Source organism: Manacus candei, unplaced genomic scaffold (assembly GCF_025592945.1).
Source record: "Manacus candei isolate 608988 ecotype Guabito, Panama unplaced genomic scaffold, ASM2559294v1 h1tg000020l, whole genome shotgun sequence".
In the NCBI taxonomy this organism is placed as follows: domain Eukaryota; kingdom Metazoa; phylum Chordata; class Aves; order Passeriformes; family Pipridae; genus Manacus; species Manacus candei.
In genome coordinates, this window is record NW_026138068.1 from 2,049,250 (window position 1) to 2,068,487 (window position 19,238).

Consider the following 19,238-nt stretch of genomic DNA (forward strand, 5'->3'; position numbering starts at 1 on the left):
CAGAGCCTCCCTCCCTCCCTGTGTTGTTGTTCCTCCCAATCTAACACCACATAAACAATGTCATTTTTATTTAAAAACAAAACAAACTGGGGAAAAAAACAAAGCAAACAAAATATACAGCAAGGCCACAGACAGTGTAAACTTCACTGTTGATAGTGTTACCTCGGAGCAAATACCAAAGGAAGGTTTACAGGGATACTCTATAAAAACTGATGTAATTTCCAAACAAAAAGGGCACTTCACTTCCTTTAAAAGGAACTACAAAGTCAAAGATGAGCTGGAAACCCAGGACTGTGAAGTCCATCACTTCATCCTGGAAGTCCCAACAGTTATTGCTAACAGTAGCTGGAAACTTTAATTTGCTCCTAAGGTGGCAAAACACAAAGTTCCCTCTAAGACTTTAAAATATCTGAAATAATTTGAAACTATCAGCCCATCAATTGGGAGATGATGAACAAATCTTTGCTGCTGCCATCAGCAGGTACCCCCAGGTTCATGGTCAGCACAGCTCACCATCATCCAGGTGATCTATACACCAAGGAAGAACCTAAAAACTGATTTTCCTCTCTAAATGCCAACAAAAAACTCAAGAGCATGACCAGAGTCTTGGTCACAGCCTTCCCTTGGCTGCTGGGAGGATTTATCCCAAAATCTTTAGAGTATGGATACACCAAGTAACACTCCTGACAGTGTATTGTCTTTACAGCCCCAAGAGGCCATTTTTGTAACAAATCTGTAGAAAAAAGCTAAAACCAAAAGCATCTTTCTTTTCCTCACAGGGAGTCAGCTCCAAACCCCCAAAGAGGAACCTGGATCTGCCTGGGAGGCAAAGAGGCAGGAGGCAGCAGGGCATGTACAAAAGTTGAGCAGCTTCACCTGTAAGAAGTGACATCCCTTCACCAGAGCCTGAAAAAATATTCCCATTACAACAACCACAAATTGATACAGAACTCTGGTGTTTGGGCATTGTTTTGCTCCAAATGAAGCTGAGACCTGCTCCAAGGGCAGACTGGCCTATCAAAGGCTCCAACGTGCTCTTGAAAAATAAACATTTTAGAATATATATAAAGTGAAAGTTTAGGCATTTGTTCGTTGATCAACATCCAAAGAACAATTCTCAGGTCAGCAGAAGTTTGTCAGAAATGAGCCAACCCCTGACACAGGGGCTGCTCCCAATCCCGACACCCAGGAGGTGCTCAGAGTGCTTTCCAGTCGATGGGCTTCTTCCCGTATTTCTTGAGGAATTCATTTGTCTTGGAGAAGTGCCGGCAGCCGAAAAACCCTCTGTTGACCGAGAGGGGCGAGGGATGAACCGTCTGCAGGACGTGGTGGCGCTTCTGCGAACGTTGGAGGAAACCGCCCGTTAGATTTGCATGGTTTTGGCTGCTCCCGCCCTGGGCAGATGTGATTTCCTGCCCCAGGCAGATGTGATTTCCCCTCCACTCCTCCTCCTGCACCACCCAAATGTGACTTCCCCTCTACACCTCCTCCAATACCAGCCTGACACCAAAGAACCAGCCATGAAGGCTGAGACTTCTGTCCCACTAAGCAGAGATGGACTATGTAAAGCAGCGACGCCCCAGTCATTTCCCAACAGCAAATTTCACTCTGATTCATGAGCCTTTTCCTAGGAAAAACAGCTCTGTCCCCAGTGGGACACTTTGCTGACAACAGGAGGTTACACTTGCTCCAGTTCGCTTGCTCAATTCTGGAAAAGGCTAAGCTGGAGCAGAAGGGTCACTCAATTCACAGAATTCAGGCAGGCAAAATTCCCAGTCCTGTAAGGAAAGTGCCCTCTAGTGTCCACCAAACTGAGGGAAAATCAGGGAAAGGCTGTACCCTGTCGATGGAGCTGCCTTTCCTCTGGGCATAGGCTCCCCACAGCATGAACACGAGCCCGTTCAGGTTCTTGTTGAGCCAGGACACCACGACATCCGTGAACTGCTCCCAGCCCCGCTCCCTGTGGGATGTGGCCTGGTGAGCCCTCACAGTGAGCACAGCGTTGAGCAGGAGCACTCCTGGGAAATACACCACAGGGACAGGAGAGGAAACAAGAAATCAAGTGTTAATCCAGCCCTGGAATTGTCCAAGGCCAGGTTGGATGGAAGTAAGGTGCTGATGACACTGAGTTGTGTTGTGGGGTCACATCCTGCAGGGAAGGGATGGATCCATAGGGACCTAGAAGACTGGAAAGGTGGGAAGATGGGGCTGGCAGATGTTGCCCAGAGAAGCTGTGATTGCCCCACCCGTGGAAGTGTCCAAGGTCAGGTTGGATGGGGCTTGGAGCAACCTGGGCTAGTGGAAGGTGTCCCTGCCCATGGGAGGGGATGGAACAAGATGAGCTTTAAATCCCTTCCAACCCAAACCATTCCAGGATTTTATAATTCTAACTGCTTTTTCCAGTTTCCCTTCAGAAGCAAATTCAATTTTCATTCTAAGGGACCTGCCAAACAACAGTTACTCAGAACTGATTTTCTGTCCTACAAATGGATCATTTCCAGACACAGGTCTGTTTTCTAGACTGGCTTTTGTTCTGCTCCACAGTGACCACATAATTGAGTGTCTCTGAGCTCACCTTGCTTGGCCCAGCCTGTCAGATCCCCATGGCCAGGATGAGTGAAGCCCTCGATGTCTGTAGAGAGCTCCCTGTAAATATTTTCTAAACTGCAAACAAAAAACACCATAATTTTTTTTTATATTCATATTTAAAGACAAGACCAAGCAGCACCACTTATTGCTCTTACACCAGGCAAGAAGGTATTGATTTTAATCTTATTATTTAAGACAATAAAGCCATTTGTAGAGGCAGGGCAGCGAGGACTCCCTTTGTGTGTCTGGCTGGAATCTTAATGAGGTCTCAGCACAACTGGAAATGCAAACTTACATCCAGAATACCACCAAATTATACAGAATTACCCATATTTTGCAGTAATGTTTTTTTCCAGTCGATGCACAATTCAAATTTAAGTAGTTGCACAACTCTTCACATCAATTTTCTGGCTCCCAGCCCTGAGCGACACAGAACTACAAATAATTTGTGACCAAAAGGGATTTTGCTAATTGTCCTACCTGGGGGGAGGTGGAACAGGCTTCTGGACACTGAAGCAGAGCCCATGAGCTTGGTTAGGGCCATGGTATGGATCTTGTCCCAAAATTACAACCTTCACCTGAAAGCAGACCTTGGTTAGGACTGAATTGAAATCAGCTTTATTCCCAAAAGAGTAGAAAAAAAAAAGGTTTATAAATGAGCTTTAACCTAAAAGAGAGACAAAAAAGGCCCAACCCAAACCCAGGAACTGAAGTTAATCCCAGACATCTCATTATTAACAAGTCGAAGAGCACAGACCCCACCTAATGTGAAGGATTAACATCAGACAGCTTTACTGCTACAATTATGAATACAATTAATATGATTTGAGTGTAGAAGACCAACATTTTCAGAGCCACAATAAAACACCTTGTTGAGATATTTTCCAAATAGGTTTCACCCTATTTTAGCTTTATGCCACATTTACTGTGATATTTTTGACACAGTTTATTGGAAATTACATTACCTTATGGTGTCTTCTTTTAATTATAGTTCATTACAGATCAATTAAAAGAACAAAGGACGTACAAGATCCAAGAACTATGAAGTAGATAAAGCTGGTAAGACTAGAAAAAGATCAAAAGTGCAACTATGTGTTCAAAGGAAATTCTGTGGCCTGTGTGGGTAATAAAACAATAAAACCCTGTTATGGTATCAGAGATGAAAGGGAAGGCAGAATTTGTGAGTTAGGTGAGACAAACAACAACATCCACATCCCGTGGGACTGAAGTTTAAGGGATAAAACACTGAACTAACGTGCTTGGGCACCCAACCTGCATTTTCACGGTGAGAGACCCCGAACCCCCCTCCCCAGCCCCTGCACCTCCACTCACATCCCAAATGTCGCACATCTGCGTCCAGGTGAAGACCTGCTCGGGGGGCGGATACACCGTGTAGCGCTTCCTCTCCTCGGCCACGAACGCCATGAGCTGCGGGGGCAAAGGAGGGCTCAGCGGGGGCCGAGGGGGCGCAGCGCCCGCTCGGGGAGGGGCACGGGAGCCGCTCACTCACCTCCACGAAGTATGGCTTGGAGAACTCCCCGGCGAGCTGCCGCCGCCAGCTGTCCGCGAAGCCCGGCGGCACGTTCCGCTGCGCCAGCAGCTGCCGCGCCGCCTCCTTGTTCCTGCGGATGCGCTCCCGCTGCTCCTCGCTCAGCGACGCCGCCGCGCCCGCCTCGTCTCCCGACGCCTTCGCCTTCTTGGCGGCGCTCACCTGGAAGCAGCGGGCACGGAAGAGTGGGAAGATGCGGGAGAGCAGCGGGCGCGGCCGGAGCCGCGACATCAGCACGGCCATGGCTGGACAAGCCCCGCCCCGGGGCGGCCCCTCCGCACGCGGAGCGCTCGCGGCAAAACACCGAGCGCGCCCCCATTGGCCGCCAGGCCGCGCGCGTCCCGCCCGCAGGCGCGAGGCAAAAACTCCCGCTCGCTATTGGCCAGTGGAAAAGCGCCTTCTCCTTTCTATTGGCTCGCCACGGCGAGTAGAGAGGTTTTCTACCCAGCAATCGTGACGACAGCGCGCCTCTCACCGCCCATTGGGCGGCGGCGGAGCGTGGCCGCTTGACTGGCAGCTCAGTCGCGCGTGCAGCCGCGCGGGAATTTGGAAGTGGTGTTTACTCCCCATACCTCCCTCACAAAAGGCCGCCAGAACCCCCCAGACATAAATACACACACACACACACACACACACTGCCAGACACACATTCGCCGCTGCCAAACTCCTATCCCTTCTCCCCCCTCTCCACACCCCCCGGCTCCCTCAGCCCCCCGCTCGCTACCTCAGCATCTCCTCCCGGCTCCGGGGAGCGGCCGCGCTTCTTGGGCGGCGCGGGGCTGAAGAAGCAGTGCAGCGTCCTCTGGCCGATCATGGCAGCGCCGGAGCGAGACAAGGAGGGAGGCAGCGAATGAATGACTGAGTGAGGGGCGGCAGCGGCGGCTCCAGCGGAGGGGGGCGGGACGGCGGTTTGGCGCCAAAACAGCGCGCGTGCGCTGGGGGGCGGGTCCGGCCGGGGCAGGGGGCGGGTCCAATCGCGGGTCCTGTTCCCCGTCCGTCCCTCGGGCCGTCGCTCCCGGTGCCGCCCATGGACAGGTTCGTGGTTAGGCTGCCCCGCGGGCAGGCGGGGGGCGGTGGCGGGCAGGGGCGGCGGCCCGAGGAGGCCGGGCCAGGCCGGCCCCCCCCGCGGCAGATCCGCGCCGAGGGGCTGCACTGTGACTATCGCATCCTCTTCGCCAAGGCCGAGGCCGACGAGATCTTCCAGCAGCTGGAGGAGGAGGTGCAGTATTTCGAAGGTAACCTCCTGCCCTGTGGGGGAGCCTGAGCTGCCCAGGGAGGCTCCGGAGGCTCCGTCCCTGGGAATGTTCCCAGGGAGCCTGGACAGTGTTTTGGGAGACCTGAGCGTGGCCTGGATGAGCTCCAGCGCTCCCTTCCATCCTGAGCCCTTCTGTGTCCAGCTCTGGGCCCCCCACACGTCCCCCCACTCTGCCCAGGGAAGTATTTCCCTGCCCAGCCCAGCCAAGGTGAGTCCCAGAGCGATCCCAGGGCCTGGGCACAGCTGGGGAGGGTTCTGCAGGCACCTGGTGTTGGCATAGTCTGGCCCTTAGAAGCTGAGAACGCAGGTGTGACCCTGCAGGGTTGGATTTGCTCCACTGGAAGCGTTCGTCAGGTGGTTTCGGTGACTTTTAAGAGAACTGGGACAAGCCTGGCTGGAGTTTGTTGGAAGAGGCAATTTATGAAATATGTCCTGTTACATTAATTCAATGGCAGAATGTGATGGGGATGTTGGTTCTGTTTATCTCATTTAAGGGGGATAACAAGGCGGTGTCCACGTTTGTCAGGACAGAAACACAGGGAACAGGGATGACAGCTTGTGGGTTATCATAAGCATCCTCATTTCTCTTGTCTGGAGATTCCCAGAAGCTGCAGATCCAGGAGAATGTAGGACTGTGCAGAGGTAGCACAGACTTGGGTTTGGTTTTGATCCTCCTCGTTTCTTGTTTGAACAGGTGACCTGACAAAATTGCACATATTTGGCACGTGGCACAACATTCCAAGGAAGCAGGTGACCTACGGAGACCCTGAGTTGTCCTACACTTACTCAGGTGTGACCTTCCATCCCAAGCCATGGATCCCAGTCCTGAACCGCATCCGGGAGCGAATCACTCTGGCCACAGGACACACCTTTAACTTTGTCCTTATCAACAGGTACAGCTGGTTCCCACTTGCATCAAGCAGCTTGTGGCTCAAATGAAATGAAAAAAGCTTGTGCAGCACTTGGCAAACGGCTGAGGGGTTGACATTCACTTAACTGGGTTGGTGGAACTAACGAATGTGCTCTGTGCACAGGTACAAAGACGGCCTGGACCACATCGGGGAGCACCGAGATGATGAGAGCGAGCTGGTTCCCCGCAGTCCCATTGCATCCGTGTCCTTTGGAGCGTGCAGGGATTTCATCTTCCGGCACAGGGATTGCAGGAGGAAGGGGGTGAAACGGGGCCTGGAGCGGATCAAGCTGGAGCTGGCCCACGGCAGCCTCCTCATGATGAACCACCCCACCAACGTGTACTGGTACCACAGCCTGCCCCCCAGGAGGAGGGTCATCACCCCCAGGGTCAACCTCACCTTCAGGAAAGTCATGGCTGGGGACAGAAAGAGAAATATCCACCCATCAGGGACTTCTGACTGAAAACAGAAGCTTTAGTTCCTGGTGGACCTGTTGGTTCCTCATTCAAACACTGGCTGTGGTGATCCAAGGGACTGGATGAGCAAACTGAACTGAGAGACAGTGGACTTGGTAATTGCTAATAGAGCCTGTGACCACTGATCTCGATGCCAAGATGGCTTTCCCTCTGTGAAATGCTGCTGATAAATATTTTTGGTAAATAATACCTTTGTTTTGCTCAGGAGGAAGTTTGTTCTCTGCTGATCTTAATCTAATTAGTGCTCCTAAAAAATTAAAATACTCCATAGCCTTGAGTTACAGTTTACAAACACTATCCAGCACAAGCTGTAATCATTTAAAGCTGATACTCTTTAGCAGGTGACACTTTCTGTATTCTCTCTCAATGAGCTTTAGATTGTTTGGGTTTTTATTTAAATAAAGTACAAATGAGACTGACATGGAGGAGTGCTGAGGTGTGAGCACAGTGAGTGCAGTGTGGCTGGCTGAGTGTTTCAGTCACTGTGACTCTTGTCTGCTTGAATTCCTCTGCTGCTGGAGGGTCTTCCTTGTGCTCAAGGAAGCACAAGGGTCTCTCCTTCCTCAGGTCCTTTGTACCAAAACCAGGCAGCAAAAAATGACCTTTTGGGGAAGAACTGGGCTGGACCATTTCCATGGACCTAAATAATTATCCCTAGGGAGCCCATCCTGACTCCCTGAAAACCATCCCCTTCCATGCTCACAGGGAAGCTGCTGGAATGAGGGAAGTCTGTCCAGGCAGCAACAGGTCTTGAGGAATCAAGTAATGGTAAGTTCTGAGTGAGAACAGAAACCAAACCCTGTGTTAACTCTGGAATTAGGGGTGAGCTCTGGCCTTCAGTGGTGGCTCCATTATGTTTCAAGACATTCCCACACATAATTTTAATTTCAATTCCCACACAGGTGATTTTTTGTAATAAGTTTGGGTTTTTATTGCTACTGTACAGTTACAAAAATACCCTGAAGTGAAAACGCAACTTCAAACAGCAGTGCAGTGGTTTGACCAGAATGTACATTTTTAAATAACACGCAAAATGAGACAAGGATAACCCAAACACACAGATGGCATCTTGGAGGTCTTAATTTTTTTTTTACATTTTATTAACAACTTCTCTACCATGGCAGCTTGTGACAAGTAACAGCGTTTGAGCCTCGTGCCTCCACAGAGCCCTGTGACCTCAAAGGGGAGGGTTGGCTCACAAACCCCTGCCCAGGTCTGATGCTCACAGTGGGCTGTGGGAGGATCTTGCACAGCTCAGGACTAGGACTGAGGTGCTGATATTTGCTCCATCTCCTCCTTCCTAACAGAGAAAGCTGGATCAAATGCTGACTACTCATCCCTCCCCTTGATAGCCCTTGAGGGAGCTTCCAGAGTCAACTCACAGCCAAGGCAAATGCAGCTCTTTGCAAGAGAAAATACATGGACTGTGCAGTAAGAAGTGACTTTATGTCCCTGTCCTGACAAATTCAAGACAGCCCACACTGTGCGTATCCTCTGCCCCACCTCCAGCTTGACTGTGTTCTAAACCAAACGTCTGCTCAGCTGGACTCCAAAATGCAGATAAAACCTCTAAACAGAGTGTTGAGAATGGATACTGCAGGGTACACGCTGCTGGCAGTGGAAATGGTTGGAGTTCTGAGGTACAATGGTTGATCTGCTGGAGGGAGAGGTTTTGTGTGATGGTTTTAGATGATCCCCTGCACTGCTTCACAGAGCTCCTGCTGCACCCCAGTGCTTCCAGTATGGAGGGCTGGCTCCTTCTCCAGCTCTCTCAGCTCTCACTTCAGTGGCCAGGGCATTTTTTTGGCATTATGCATCCTTCAATATTATTTTTGTTTGCTTTCTTGTTGTTTTTCTATAACTTAAAACAGGTTAAAACCAAGCTACTCTAGCCTAGCACAGCCAGGGAGACTTCCCAGGAACTAGTACAGCAGTGGATTTATCACTATTTATGTACTATGAGCATTACCTGGAACAGGAATTGTGCTCCATACTCTGGAATGATGAGTTGTGTAAATAGTTTTGCATATCCATCCATTACCATTCCTGCTTTGGCTGGTTTGGAGCCTCCTATGAGGAACTCCAAACACCTCCGAGCTTTGGGCAGCAATATGAACACATGAGGTACAAAGTTGCCCTAAAAAACTATTAAGACAGTTGTTATTTGAAAACTTAAGCTGCTGTTTCACACTGAAAAAGCTTTGATGAGTGGTTTTCTCCTCCAAGTTTACAAGGATAGAAAAGAGCTAAAAATAACCTACATACTTTATTCCTGGTGATTGACAAGCAGGAGAATTTTAAAGGAGAATTTTTGCTGCTTCTCCTTCCTTGCTTTGTTTGGGATTTTATTTTTTTGCACATCAGTCTAGAGCAGCAGAATTCACCTTACTTCTATTTACAGGCCAGCCTGGGGCTGGTGCAGCGACACCAGTGTTCCCAGACTGGCTTCACAAGACCAGTAAGTGCCTACCAGTGCTGATCCTATTGTTGATATTCCACTTAACAAAGACAAGGGCTCAGCTCAGCTCCCACTCCCAGCCAGTCCAAGCCCAGTCCAGTGGTGGGAAATGGCAGTTTCCAGCACTAAAATGGGAAGGGCAAGTCTAGAACACTTCCAGCAGCTTGGAAATCACAGCATTAAAATTGTAGTCGATGCTACAAGCAATGGTATTCAACAGTGCTGAAGGAAATAAAAATACTGATCACTAGCAACCATGTCTGTGTGCTGATTCCAGCTATTTTCCAAAGAGAGGGAGCAATAAATTAAGTTTTCAGCTCTTAATAGAGAAAAAAATTACCTCCTGGGAAAAGGAAACTGCCCTTTGAATCAGCAGAAGGACTTCTATGATGTATAAATAACTAAAGTAGTGAGGAAAATTATGTGAACAGGGAAATTTTTGGATTGTGGCTGTTTGTGGAGATGCCTGACTTGACAGATTGATTAGCTGGGATATCAAGGGAAATTTGATTCCACCAGTTCATCCCATGGTGGTGGGGCATTCCCGGGACACACTGGACATGCAGTGGGCTCAGACAGTGGCAATGCAGCTGTTCAAGGAAGCTCAAGGCACTTGGTTTCTTAGATCATTGCCTTTGCCAACAGCAGCTTCCCACCAACCCCTCCCAGGGCTCCCCCTTCGGAACACCTGCAGTGAAATGTGGAGGACTGAGCATCTCCCTTGGAAAACCGCCATGTCAGGGCACGGGACACAGCCTTGGGAAGCCTGAGATGACAAGAATCACCGACACAACAAACGCTTCTCTAACACACGCACACTTTGGGGCCGCACGGCTTCGGGCGGCGACTTTTGGTACAAAACACAACTCCCGGGGAAGGGGAACCTCGGATGGGGGGTGGTTTGCAGAGCAGGTGCCACGTGGAGCTGGGAGGAGTTCGAGCGAGTCGCAGTCCCGCCTCTGTGCAGCCGCTGTCCCGCGGTCACTCCTCGGGGCCGCGCTGCGGGGCGCGGCCGTGGACGCGCTCGTAGAACAGCAGGTACGCGCTGGCCGCCAGCACCTCCTGCAGGCTGGCCCTGCGCACGGAGTCATCCGACACCCAGAGCCACTGCCCGGGCACCGCCAGGGCCCCCCGCGGGCTCGGCGAGCGCCGGTAGGTCACGAAGTGCCCCGAGTGCATGTCCCCGTGGTGCACCACCACCGCCATCAGCCGGTACAGGTACAGCGGGGCGCTGCGGGAGCACAGCGTCAGCACGGGGAAAACACACACCACGGCACCCCCCAGCTGCTTTTGGAACAAAGATGTGGCTCCACAGGTGGAATTCCAGCACAAGTTGTGGCTGCCCCACCCGTGGAAATGTTCAAGGACAGGGCTTGGAGAAACCTGGGCTAGTGGGAGGTGTCCCTGCGCAAGGCAAGGGGTGGGACTAAATGACCTTTAAGGTCCCTTCCCACCCAAACAGTTCTGGGATTCTGCGAAAAAGGATTATCAGGAGGAGCCTCAAGGCTGATTTACCAAGTAGAACCATGGCAGGTGCAGCTGAAATCAAGCTCATTAAATAAATACAGTGTTTGAAAGAAATGTATGAGAGATCCCGAGCTTGTTAAATGTTTGAAAGAAATCTATAAGGGATCCCAAGCTTGTTAAATGTTTGAAAGAAATCTAGAAAAGATCTCCAGCTTGTTAAATGTTTGAAAGAAATCTTTAAGAGGTCTATAGGAGAGAAAAGAACTACTAAAAATCAGCCAAGAGACAAGGGTAGGAGCTGGGACTGATGTTAAATTCTGTGCCTGTGCAGCCTCATGACAAAGACAGACTAAATGGAGACAATTTGAAGGACAGACAGGGTACAAATCTCTAACTTACCTGCACTCAGGGAATGCAGCAAGTGGAAAAGTTCCTGGGGACATTAAAAACGAGGAGGAGGAGGAGGAGGCACCATTCATGAAGAGTGGTTTGGTACCAGGGGTTTGTTCTGCTTCTGCCAGAGGAAGGAGAGAGTCAGTGATTTAACTTAAATGCTAATGTTATATTGCTAATAACAGCACTTATGATAATGTATTTTACTTATTCTAATTCTGTACACATCACACTCCCTTCCAGATCCAGAGGACTGCAATATCCAAGTACAGCAGTGATTGTTTTTACATGACAAATATAAAAATTACCACGTTTACAAAATCCCAACTGAACGGATTATTGAGCTGCCTAAAGGACGGCCCTACTACAGCTGGATTTTACAACTGTTTTTCCAGAATTCACCATTCCCACCACTCCTTCTCTGCTTGTCCTGGAGCCTTAGAACAGACCACTAACAAGAAAAATCCAGGCACATTCCAAATTCAACATTCCTTCGTGAGTTCTCTGCTATCTTTTATAATGTTTTTATAATGTTTTCTGATTTTTAAATATTTAGTAGGATAAAATTAAATGATCAAAACTGAACTGTAGCTTTGGAACAGTGGCTGGGAAAGGGATTTCTCCTTGTCCTCTGCACAGATCCACGATAAGATGGTGCTCTTGTGTGCAGTCTGCACATCAGAATGTTTTCTCAGTGAAATGTAGAAATACTTGATATATTTTATTGGCAGAGTACCTGGAGATTTCACTGCTGTCCCATCCTTTGTTCCAGGGGTCTCCTCTGGGGTTTTGTGGCTGGATTTTTGCACAGGAACTCGGTATTTGTAGATGTCCATGACCAGGAACTCATTGAACTGGACGTGTTCGTGTCGCTTCAGGGGAGTGCCTTGGTTGGACCAGCTCAGCCTTTGCAGGTGGATACACAAACACTGGGGCAGCTTCAGGAACATCCCACAGGAAAAGAGGATCAGAACACATTTTAAATGCAAACAAACAGGCAGGAAGTCCAGGGGACAAGGAAATGCATCCCTGAGCTGTTCCCTTGTCTCTGTGTGGGCTCAGTGGCAACAGCGTCCCCAAGACATGGCAATAGCTCAGACCCTTGAGAGATTCCTGGGATGGGCTAATCCTCAATAACTAATGGATTGCACAGGGGAAAAAGGTCAAGTAGTTATGAATAGATGAAATCAAGAACTGATGCAAGGCATGACCCAGCCAAACTCACATTTAAGTGTTTTGCTGAATAACAGTAGAATATTCACATTCTTTAGAGTTTGATGTTTAGCTGAACTGAGGCCTCAATGCCCACAAATATTTGCCAAATGAGTTTACTTTTAGAAGTAAAACATTACAATGGTCTAATAGCAAGAAATAGACATGAAGCAACACATGAAAGAAAGAAGTTACTGTATAACAGGATTTAGAAAGAGGTTTGGAGGGTTAGTTTGCCTTACCTTTCCTAGCTTTAATTGCTTTACAAATGTTGTTCTCTGGTTTTCTATGCTTTGTCCATTTAGAATTCCTTCTGCCTGGATCTGAAATCAGAAGGGAAATAAAATAAGGCCATTTGGTTACTGCTGTGTCCAATTCTACATCATAGTGCAGGTCTGCAAATTATCTGTCTAGAACTGGGCTCAGGGCATTAATGACACCTAGGAATTTCTTCAGAATTCCTGGCCTATCCTAAAGGATCAGAATTCCAAACCAAAATCAAGCAGAAACATTTCCAGAACAAACCCCACCTCCAGCTGATGTTTCTGTTTGTGTTCAAACAATACCAGAACAAATAAATATCCCAAATACTATCTAAATAATACCTGGCAATTACAGAATAAAACATTTTTAAGTTTTGTAACAGTAGTAATAAATAAAGCATCAAAATATTCCCTGAGATAAGAACTCCATGTTAACTATTTGAAATCCCAGGCAGGTCAGAGTCTTTCCTCGAGTCATGAAGGAAAAGGAGTTAAAAATTGAAGGCAGAATTGTGTCAGCAGGGTTAAAACTGAGCTCAAAGGTTGTAGAAATTCCAACGACCTACTTTAGTGCAGTTGTCACACACAACATCCTTCACAGACTCGGAGGAGATGAAGTGATGGAGGCAGTGATCCAGTGTCATGGGACGGCCCTGAGTGCCAAGAAAACTCAAAGTTACTTGCAGGAATTTCAGACACTGAATTTTGGGAAAGGATTTTTAATAATTTTTTCCAGAGAAACTACAGAATTGCACAGTTATTTCCTGAAAAAAATGCCTAAATGGCTCTGGGTGTAGCAGATGGATAACGTAATTGTGGGGATCCTTCCTCAGCATGGATTAAACATGGAAAACATGGAAGCCTGTGGGTAAGAACAGCTGTGACTCTCTGTGTGACTCCTTCACTGGGGTTTTAAATCACAGATTCCTATCCTATTTTTCTCTAGTTCCAGCATTTCAGGGGTCACTTTGTGCTCTCTGAGCCTCTACACAGGAGAAATACAGCTTTTAATTGCATTTAGGCTTCCTTCCTGTCCCACCCCACTGCCAGGGGTGAAGGGCATCACCTTCAATGATGGTATAAACCAAAACCCAAATAGCACAAGATGTGTCCAAATCCCAATCCTGGCTGTGCAGGAGTGCACTCTGCAGGCAGGAATCAGAACTTCCACGACTGCAAGTCTCCCTGTCTGGGAAGACAAACCACTACCAGAAATGAAATAACAAAGTGTTAAAATCTGAAAATATCCTGCACATTTTGCCCCCCAAAATCTGCAGTGTTTTGGCACTCGAAGTTTATCAGAGCCAAAAAGAAATGGAAACAATTCCCAGTTGAAATCACCGGATGGAAAAGCCCATGTGGGGTAAGGTGTGAACTGGGAGAGCAGCTGCAGGGCACCTTCCCACAGTGGGGAGCAGCCCTTGGGATATGATCAAATCCAAGGAAGGACAAATCCTTCACCAGGAGAAAAAGAAAACCCTCCTGGTGTCCCTGTGTTTGTTGTGCTCATTGGTGATTTGCACCAACACGTCAGTGAGAAGGTCCTGCAGTAGCACCACAGGATTATAAAAGGGCAGGAAAAGAAACTCCTTAAAGTAGCTCTAAATTTACTCTGAGGCTGCAGCACCTGAGAAAGGCACTAGAGAACAGAAAGCCACAATTCCAAGGGGACAGGCTGGATCCTGGAGCAGGGGGATACATACCCACACAGCTGCTGGAATGCTCAGGGACAGGCTGTCGAAGGTGTCGAACCTCACAGGGCTCTGCAAGAGAACATTCCACATATCCAGGGAGCCAGAACTCAGGTCAGGCCAGAAAAAAACCCAACCAAACTCTCACAGGATGAACATCTGCCCTGTGCTGTCCACAATTCCCTGGTGGAATGGGATCCAAACCCCCCAATTCCCAAGCACAGCACCAGGAACACCAGGCCTAAGGCACCACTGGGCCTCTTCCCGCTCCTTTAAATTTGTTTGCAAGGTTTAGAGAAGGAAAAGGACAAATGAACTCCTACAGTTTGAACTAGAAATGAGATTTGTTTTCTGTATTTCTTTTCTTTATCCAGGTTATCTCCATCTCCTCATTCTAGATAAATGGACTGAAAATTAATTCCCCTTTGCAATCTTAATACTTGTTGAATTAACAGCGAGTCCTAAACCACTACCCATGGGAGTGCATTGTCAGGTAATATTATTAATTATATTATATAAGATAACAGCTATTATTCTGTTTGATGAGATAGCTTTTATCCCCATAAAGTGAATCAAACTTCATTTCCTTCAGTATATTTAGTGATAAATAGTGATAAATTCTCATTCCTCACCAACACCACAATAAACAGCTGAAAAATTAAGTCCCTTTTCATACATATATAAAAATATATATTATAAAACATATATATATAAAATATTACATATTTTCACACATGCATTTTACACATGTGCATGTATATATTTTATATATATTTATTCCTTCAATTATTTTAGACAGATGGACAACTGAATGAATAAATAAATAAATAAACATAAAAACAGCTGGTTTTGTACCTGGTGCTCACAGTGTTTGCAAACCATGTTGCTGGTCAGCCTCCCATGGAAAGGATGCTGAGATTTCCAGTGGTTTGACACAGGGGGAAGAGATCCTGCAACACAAAGTTGCAATTACCCTTTTATTTTCCCTACATCCATGTTCATCACTGTAATTCCACATTTTTGCCCCACAGTAACAAAATTAACTGCTCCAAAGCATGTTCTGGCCCGCTGCTAATAATTAATGGGGGTTTATTTGTATTTCTGAGGTGTATTTCAGCCCCATACAGACAAAGAACAATTAATATTATTCCCTTAATAAACAAAGCAACTCCCCTATGAATATTCATATTCCAGAATAGATAAAATCCTACCTCTTGTTCTGCAGCTTATTTGCTTTGGGGTTGTTTCTGGTTGCTACAGAGGAAGATAAAAAGATTTCATTAACCTTAGAAACAATTAAATATGTTCCTATTTCATCCCTAATTGGCTTTTCTGGCATTAGAACAACTGTGGGAGTTTTAGTGGCTCTTTTTATTTGAAGAACAAAAAAACCTGGCACAAAACAAACTTATAATTTACACTGTTAATAAAATGAATAATTAATCTACAGAATTCTCTGCCTCAGAGCACTAAAATACGAGGTTTTATATACCTTTGTATGTATTTTAGGCAAAAAGAGATAGAAACTTTCCATCAAGTTTATCACTGAACTGGAGGATAAGATAAATTTTACCTCCATAAATGTCTATTTTGCAGTTTTCAAGCCTTTTTCATTATAAAAGTAACTGCTGAGATGGACTCCTGCTCTGTGCTAGTATTTAAATCCCTACATTTAGTGGATTTAGGGATGCAAAACCCTCGGGAAAGTAGGATCAGTGTAAATTCAAAGACATTTTCTTTAAATTCTTTAAATTGCCTGACAAATGGATTAATTTCTATCAAAGAGCAGCTTTGTGAACGTAATAAAAATATCCTGAGCTTCTAAACAGACACTTGGCACAGTTGGGAATCCAGGCAGATTCCAGGAACTCCTCCTGCTGATGGAATGAAAGGAGTCACCTCCAGGGCCTGCACATCAAACAGGTGGGTCACGCGGGGCTGCCGGTCCCGTTCATCCTCCAGGGAAGAGGTCAGGACATGGAACAGCTCATGGGCATCCTGGGAATACAGTGAGAACCAAAACACTTCAGAACACACCCCAGGAGGGCTGAAATACCCCGGGAAATCAGGGAAAAAAAATCACAGCTCAGAGCCCATCTTATGTATTTATTAATGTAATATAAATATATAATAAATATTACTAAATAATGTTGTATAATATAAATATGTAAACCATTTAATAATAGTACATAAATAAATAATAATAGTATATAAGCAAATATATAAATATATTAAATATATTAATTACACCTATTGTGCACCTGTTGTGCCAAAAACCTCTATAACAGTACAGAGTATTAAAGATATTCTGGGCCATATAAACTCACAAGAAACTAAAACACTTGGAGGAAAAAATAAAAGAATTTAAGCCCAAATTCTTGTTTTCCTTGAATTCAATAAAAGCTTAATTGGAATCTATCCTTGGAAATACAGAATGTATTTTATGAGTGAGATATTGATGGAGTTCATTGACCAACTGCACCCAGGGCTGGAAACGCTGACAAGGAATAGAAATCCTGGAAAGGTTAGAAAATCTTGGATGGTACAAGTAAGAAAATTGGCAAATGTGAGTGGAGTCCATCCCTGGAAGCAAAGCACAGATCCATCAGCCATAGGGAAGGTAGGGCTGGATCTCTGCTGGTTTAATCTGGTTTAATATTCCTGGCTCTGCTGTTCCAAGTCTGAAGGTAATCCTGAGGTCTGGAAGCAGGCAGGCTTTCCATGAGGAACATCCCAGCAAACTGTAAATGCCATCCCTCAATCCCATGGTTGTTTCCCATCCCTTCTTAAAGCAGGACTCAGCTCTGACACCAAGGGCAGTTGGTCCCATAGCTCCAGGTCTATTATCCCTGTCCAGGGGTAAGACCAGGAATGTTCCCTGACTCACCTGCTCTTCAAAGGAGGAGATCTGCCACCTGTTCATCCTGAGCACTTCCAGCAGGCAGCTGGCATCCAGGACATCATCCTCTGTCACCTCCTGGCAGGACAGAGCTGGGGACAGGGCATGGGCAGATGTCAGGGGAGCCAGAAATGGGGGGAAATTGCTATTTCACAGCTCGCAACCCCCAAGTTAAAGCCCCCTCATCCCCACAGCAGCTCAATGCACGTCTTAACTGGCACCATTTTAGTAGGAACATCCCAAGACAGAACTTCCAAGGGACTTCCTTTAAAACAAACCCCTGTGAGAAAAGCCAGGGAGAGCCAATGGGTCATTTTGAAGATGTGTCTGAGATGAATTTAGCAGAGGGACAAGTCTGAAACGAGTCACCTCGAGCTCAGAGGCTTTAATTTTCTTATACAAAATCATCCAAAGTATCTCATTTAATAGTCCAGATTTTTTGGAAAATTTAAATCTTGGGAAAAAAAGCTTAAATTCCTTGCTAAGGATTTCTTTTTTTTATAGAATTCTGCTCCTCTGTGAAAGGTGGTTGAGCTTGGCCAAGGGGTTCAAAATTACAGAGGGAAATTAAACAGGGAATAAAACCACAGGAACTTCTTTCTTTGGGAAAAAAGGCTAAAAATTATAATGTTTATGGTAAATATTTTATTCTTAGTTTACCACAAGAGGAAAACATTCCAATACCTCTGAGGAGCTGCAGTAAAGTGACTGAAAGGTGTTGGTGCTCCTGGGACTTGCTCTGCTCTGTCCTGTACTGGGCTGTGAACTCCTCCAGCCACCTGATGAAGGAAGGGCAGGAGGACAAGCCCTGGAGCAGGGAGTTCATGAAACACGTGTTTCCCAGGTTCAGGAGGCCTGGGACAAGCCCTGCAAAGAGAAGTGTGAGAGGTTACACCATTAAGTCTGGGAAAAACATACCATCTGTGTTAGGTGCTATAATTGCGTGAAAATTAAATTATTTCAGTCTTATTTGTTATCTCATAGAATCCCAGACTGGTTTGGGTTGGAAGGGACTTGAAGATAACCCTGTCCCTGCCACAGGCAGGGACACCTTCCACAAGACCACGTTGCTCCAACCTGGCCTTGAACACTTCCAGGGATGAGGCAGCCACAGCTTCTCTGGGCAACCCGTGCCAGGGCCCCACCACCCTCACAGGGAAGGATGTCTTCCCAATATCCCATCTAACCCTGCCCTCTGGCAGTGGAAAATAGAAACGGGTGCCGTGCCAAGGTGTAGAAGACAGAAGCACACGGGCTGAGCGACTCAGCAGCCCCATTCCCAGTCCCCCCAATCCCTGTCCCCCCATTCCCATTCCCATTCCCGGTACCTCTCCGGCGCCGTCTCCTGCCGCCCATGGGCCCCCACAGCACGTACAGCCCCGCCGCCAGCGCCGCCGCCGCGCCCCCCACGACACCCCAGTGCCGCATCACCCTGTGCCTGGAAACGGGAACGCGGACATGGGAACGGGCACGGCCACGGGCAGAGACACGGGCCGGCCGGGGAGGGGAACAGGGGAAGGGCAGAGGGAGAAAGCGACAAGGGAGAAAGGGGAAGGGGGAAAAAGGGAGAAGGGAAGAAGGTAAGGGGAAAGGAAAGGGGAGAAAGGGAAGGCGGGGAAAGGAAGAAGAGAAAGGGAAGGGAGAAAGGGAGGGGGAGAAGGGAAGGTGAGAGGAAGGGCAGAAGGGAAGGGGAGAAGGGAATAGGGGAAATGGAAGAGAAAAGGGAAAGGGAGAAGCGAAGGGAAAAAGGGAACGGCTCGGCCGAGAGCTCGCCCCGGCCACCCCAAGCCCCCCCGGCCCCCTCCTCGGTGTCCCGACCCCCTCCTGTCACCCCCAGCCCCCTCCCCCGTCCCTCCTGTCCCCTCCCCTCACACCTGGCCCCCTCCCCCGCCCGCAGCAGCCGCCGCACCGGCCCGTCCGCGCCGAGCCCCAGCATGGCCGCGCCGGAACGCAGACGCGCGGGCGGGCGGACCGGGGGGGACCGGCGGGTGGGGCGGACCGGGCGAGTGGCGACGGCGCCGGAAGCGGCGCGGGGGGGAGCGGTTATTGCGGGGGACCGGCCATGGGGGCGGGAG

General features: G+C 47.8%; 3 protein-coding genes across 3 annotated transcripts; 1 reads left to right on the plus strand and 2 right to left on the minus strand.

Annotated features, from left to right (window-relative positions):
- Positions 1 to 51: 51 nt before the first annotated feature.
- On the minus strand, positions 52 to 5,049 carry UNG (uracil DNA glycosylase). The gene is made up of 7 exons (XM_051785518.1): positions 4,863 to 5,049; positions 4,100 to 4,300; positions 3,922 to 4,017; positions 3,070 to 3,167; positions 2,576 to 2,664; positions 1,840 to 2,018; positions 52 to 1,337 (listed from the first exon to the last, which is right to left on the minus strand). Exons 1-7 carry the CDS (start codon positions 4,950 to 4,952, stop codon positions 1,197 to 1,199), a joined length of 894 nt encoding a protein of 297 aa, XP_051641478.1. The 5' UTR covers positions 4,953 to 5,049; the 3' UTR covers positions 52 to 1,196.
- Positions 5,050 to 5,119: 70 nt separating this feature from the next.
- On the plus strand, positions 5,120 to 7,199 carry ALKBH2 (alkB homolog 2, alpha-ketoglutarate dependent dioxygenase). Its single transcript, XM_051785524.1, has 3 exons — positions 5,120 to 5,373; positions 6,088 to 6,286; positions 6,428 to 7,199. The coding sequence occupies exons 1-3, from the start codon at positions 5,166 to 5,168 to the stop codon at positions 6,765 to 6,767; spliced, it is 747 nt and encodes a 248-aa protein (XP_051641484.1). The 5' UTR covers positions 5,120 to 5,165; the 3' UTR covers positions 6,768 to 7,199.
- A 483-nt stretch (positions 7,200 to 7,682) lies between these two features.
- Positions 7,683 to 19,095, minus strand: USP30 (ubiquitin specific peptidase 30). The gene is made up of 13 exons (XM_051785503.1): positions 19,073 to 19,095; positions 18,492 to 18,601; positions 17,848 to 18,030; positions 17,152 to 17,255; positions 16,164 to 16,262; positions 15,476 to 15,518; positions 15,120 to 15,214; positions 14,277 to 14,336; positions 13,140 to 13,226; positions 12,553 to 12,633; positions 11,835 to 12,036; positions 11,105 to 11,219; positions 7,683 to 10,469 (listed from the first exon to the last, which is right to left on the minus strand). The coding sequence occupies exons 2-13, from the start codon at positions 18,589 to 18,591 to the stop codon at positions 10,220 to 10,222; spliced, it is 1,419 nt and encodes a 472-aa protein (XP_051641463.1). The 5' UTR covers positions 18,592 to 18,601; positions 19,073 to 19,095; the 3' UTR covers positions 7,683 to 10,219.
- Between the last annotated feature and the right edge of the window lie 143 nt (positions 19,096 to 19,238).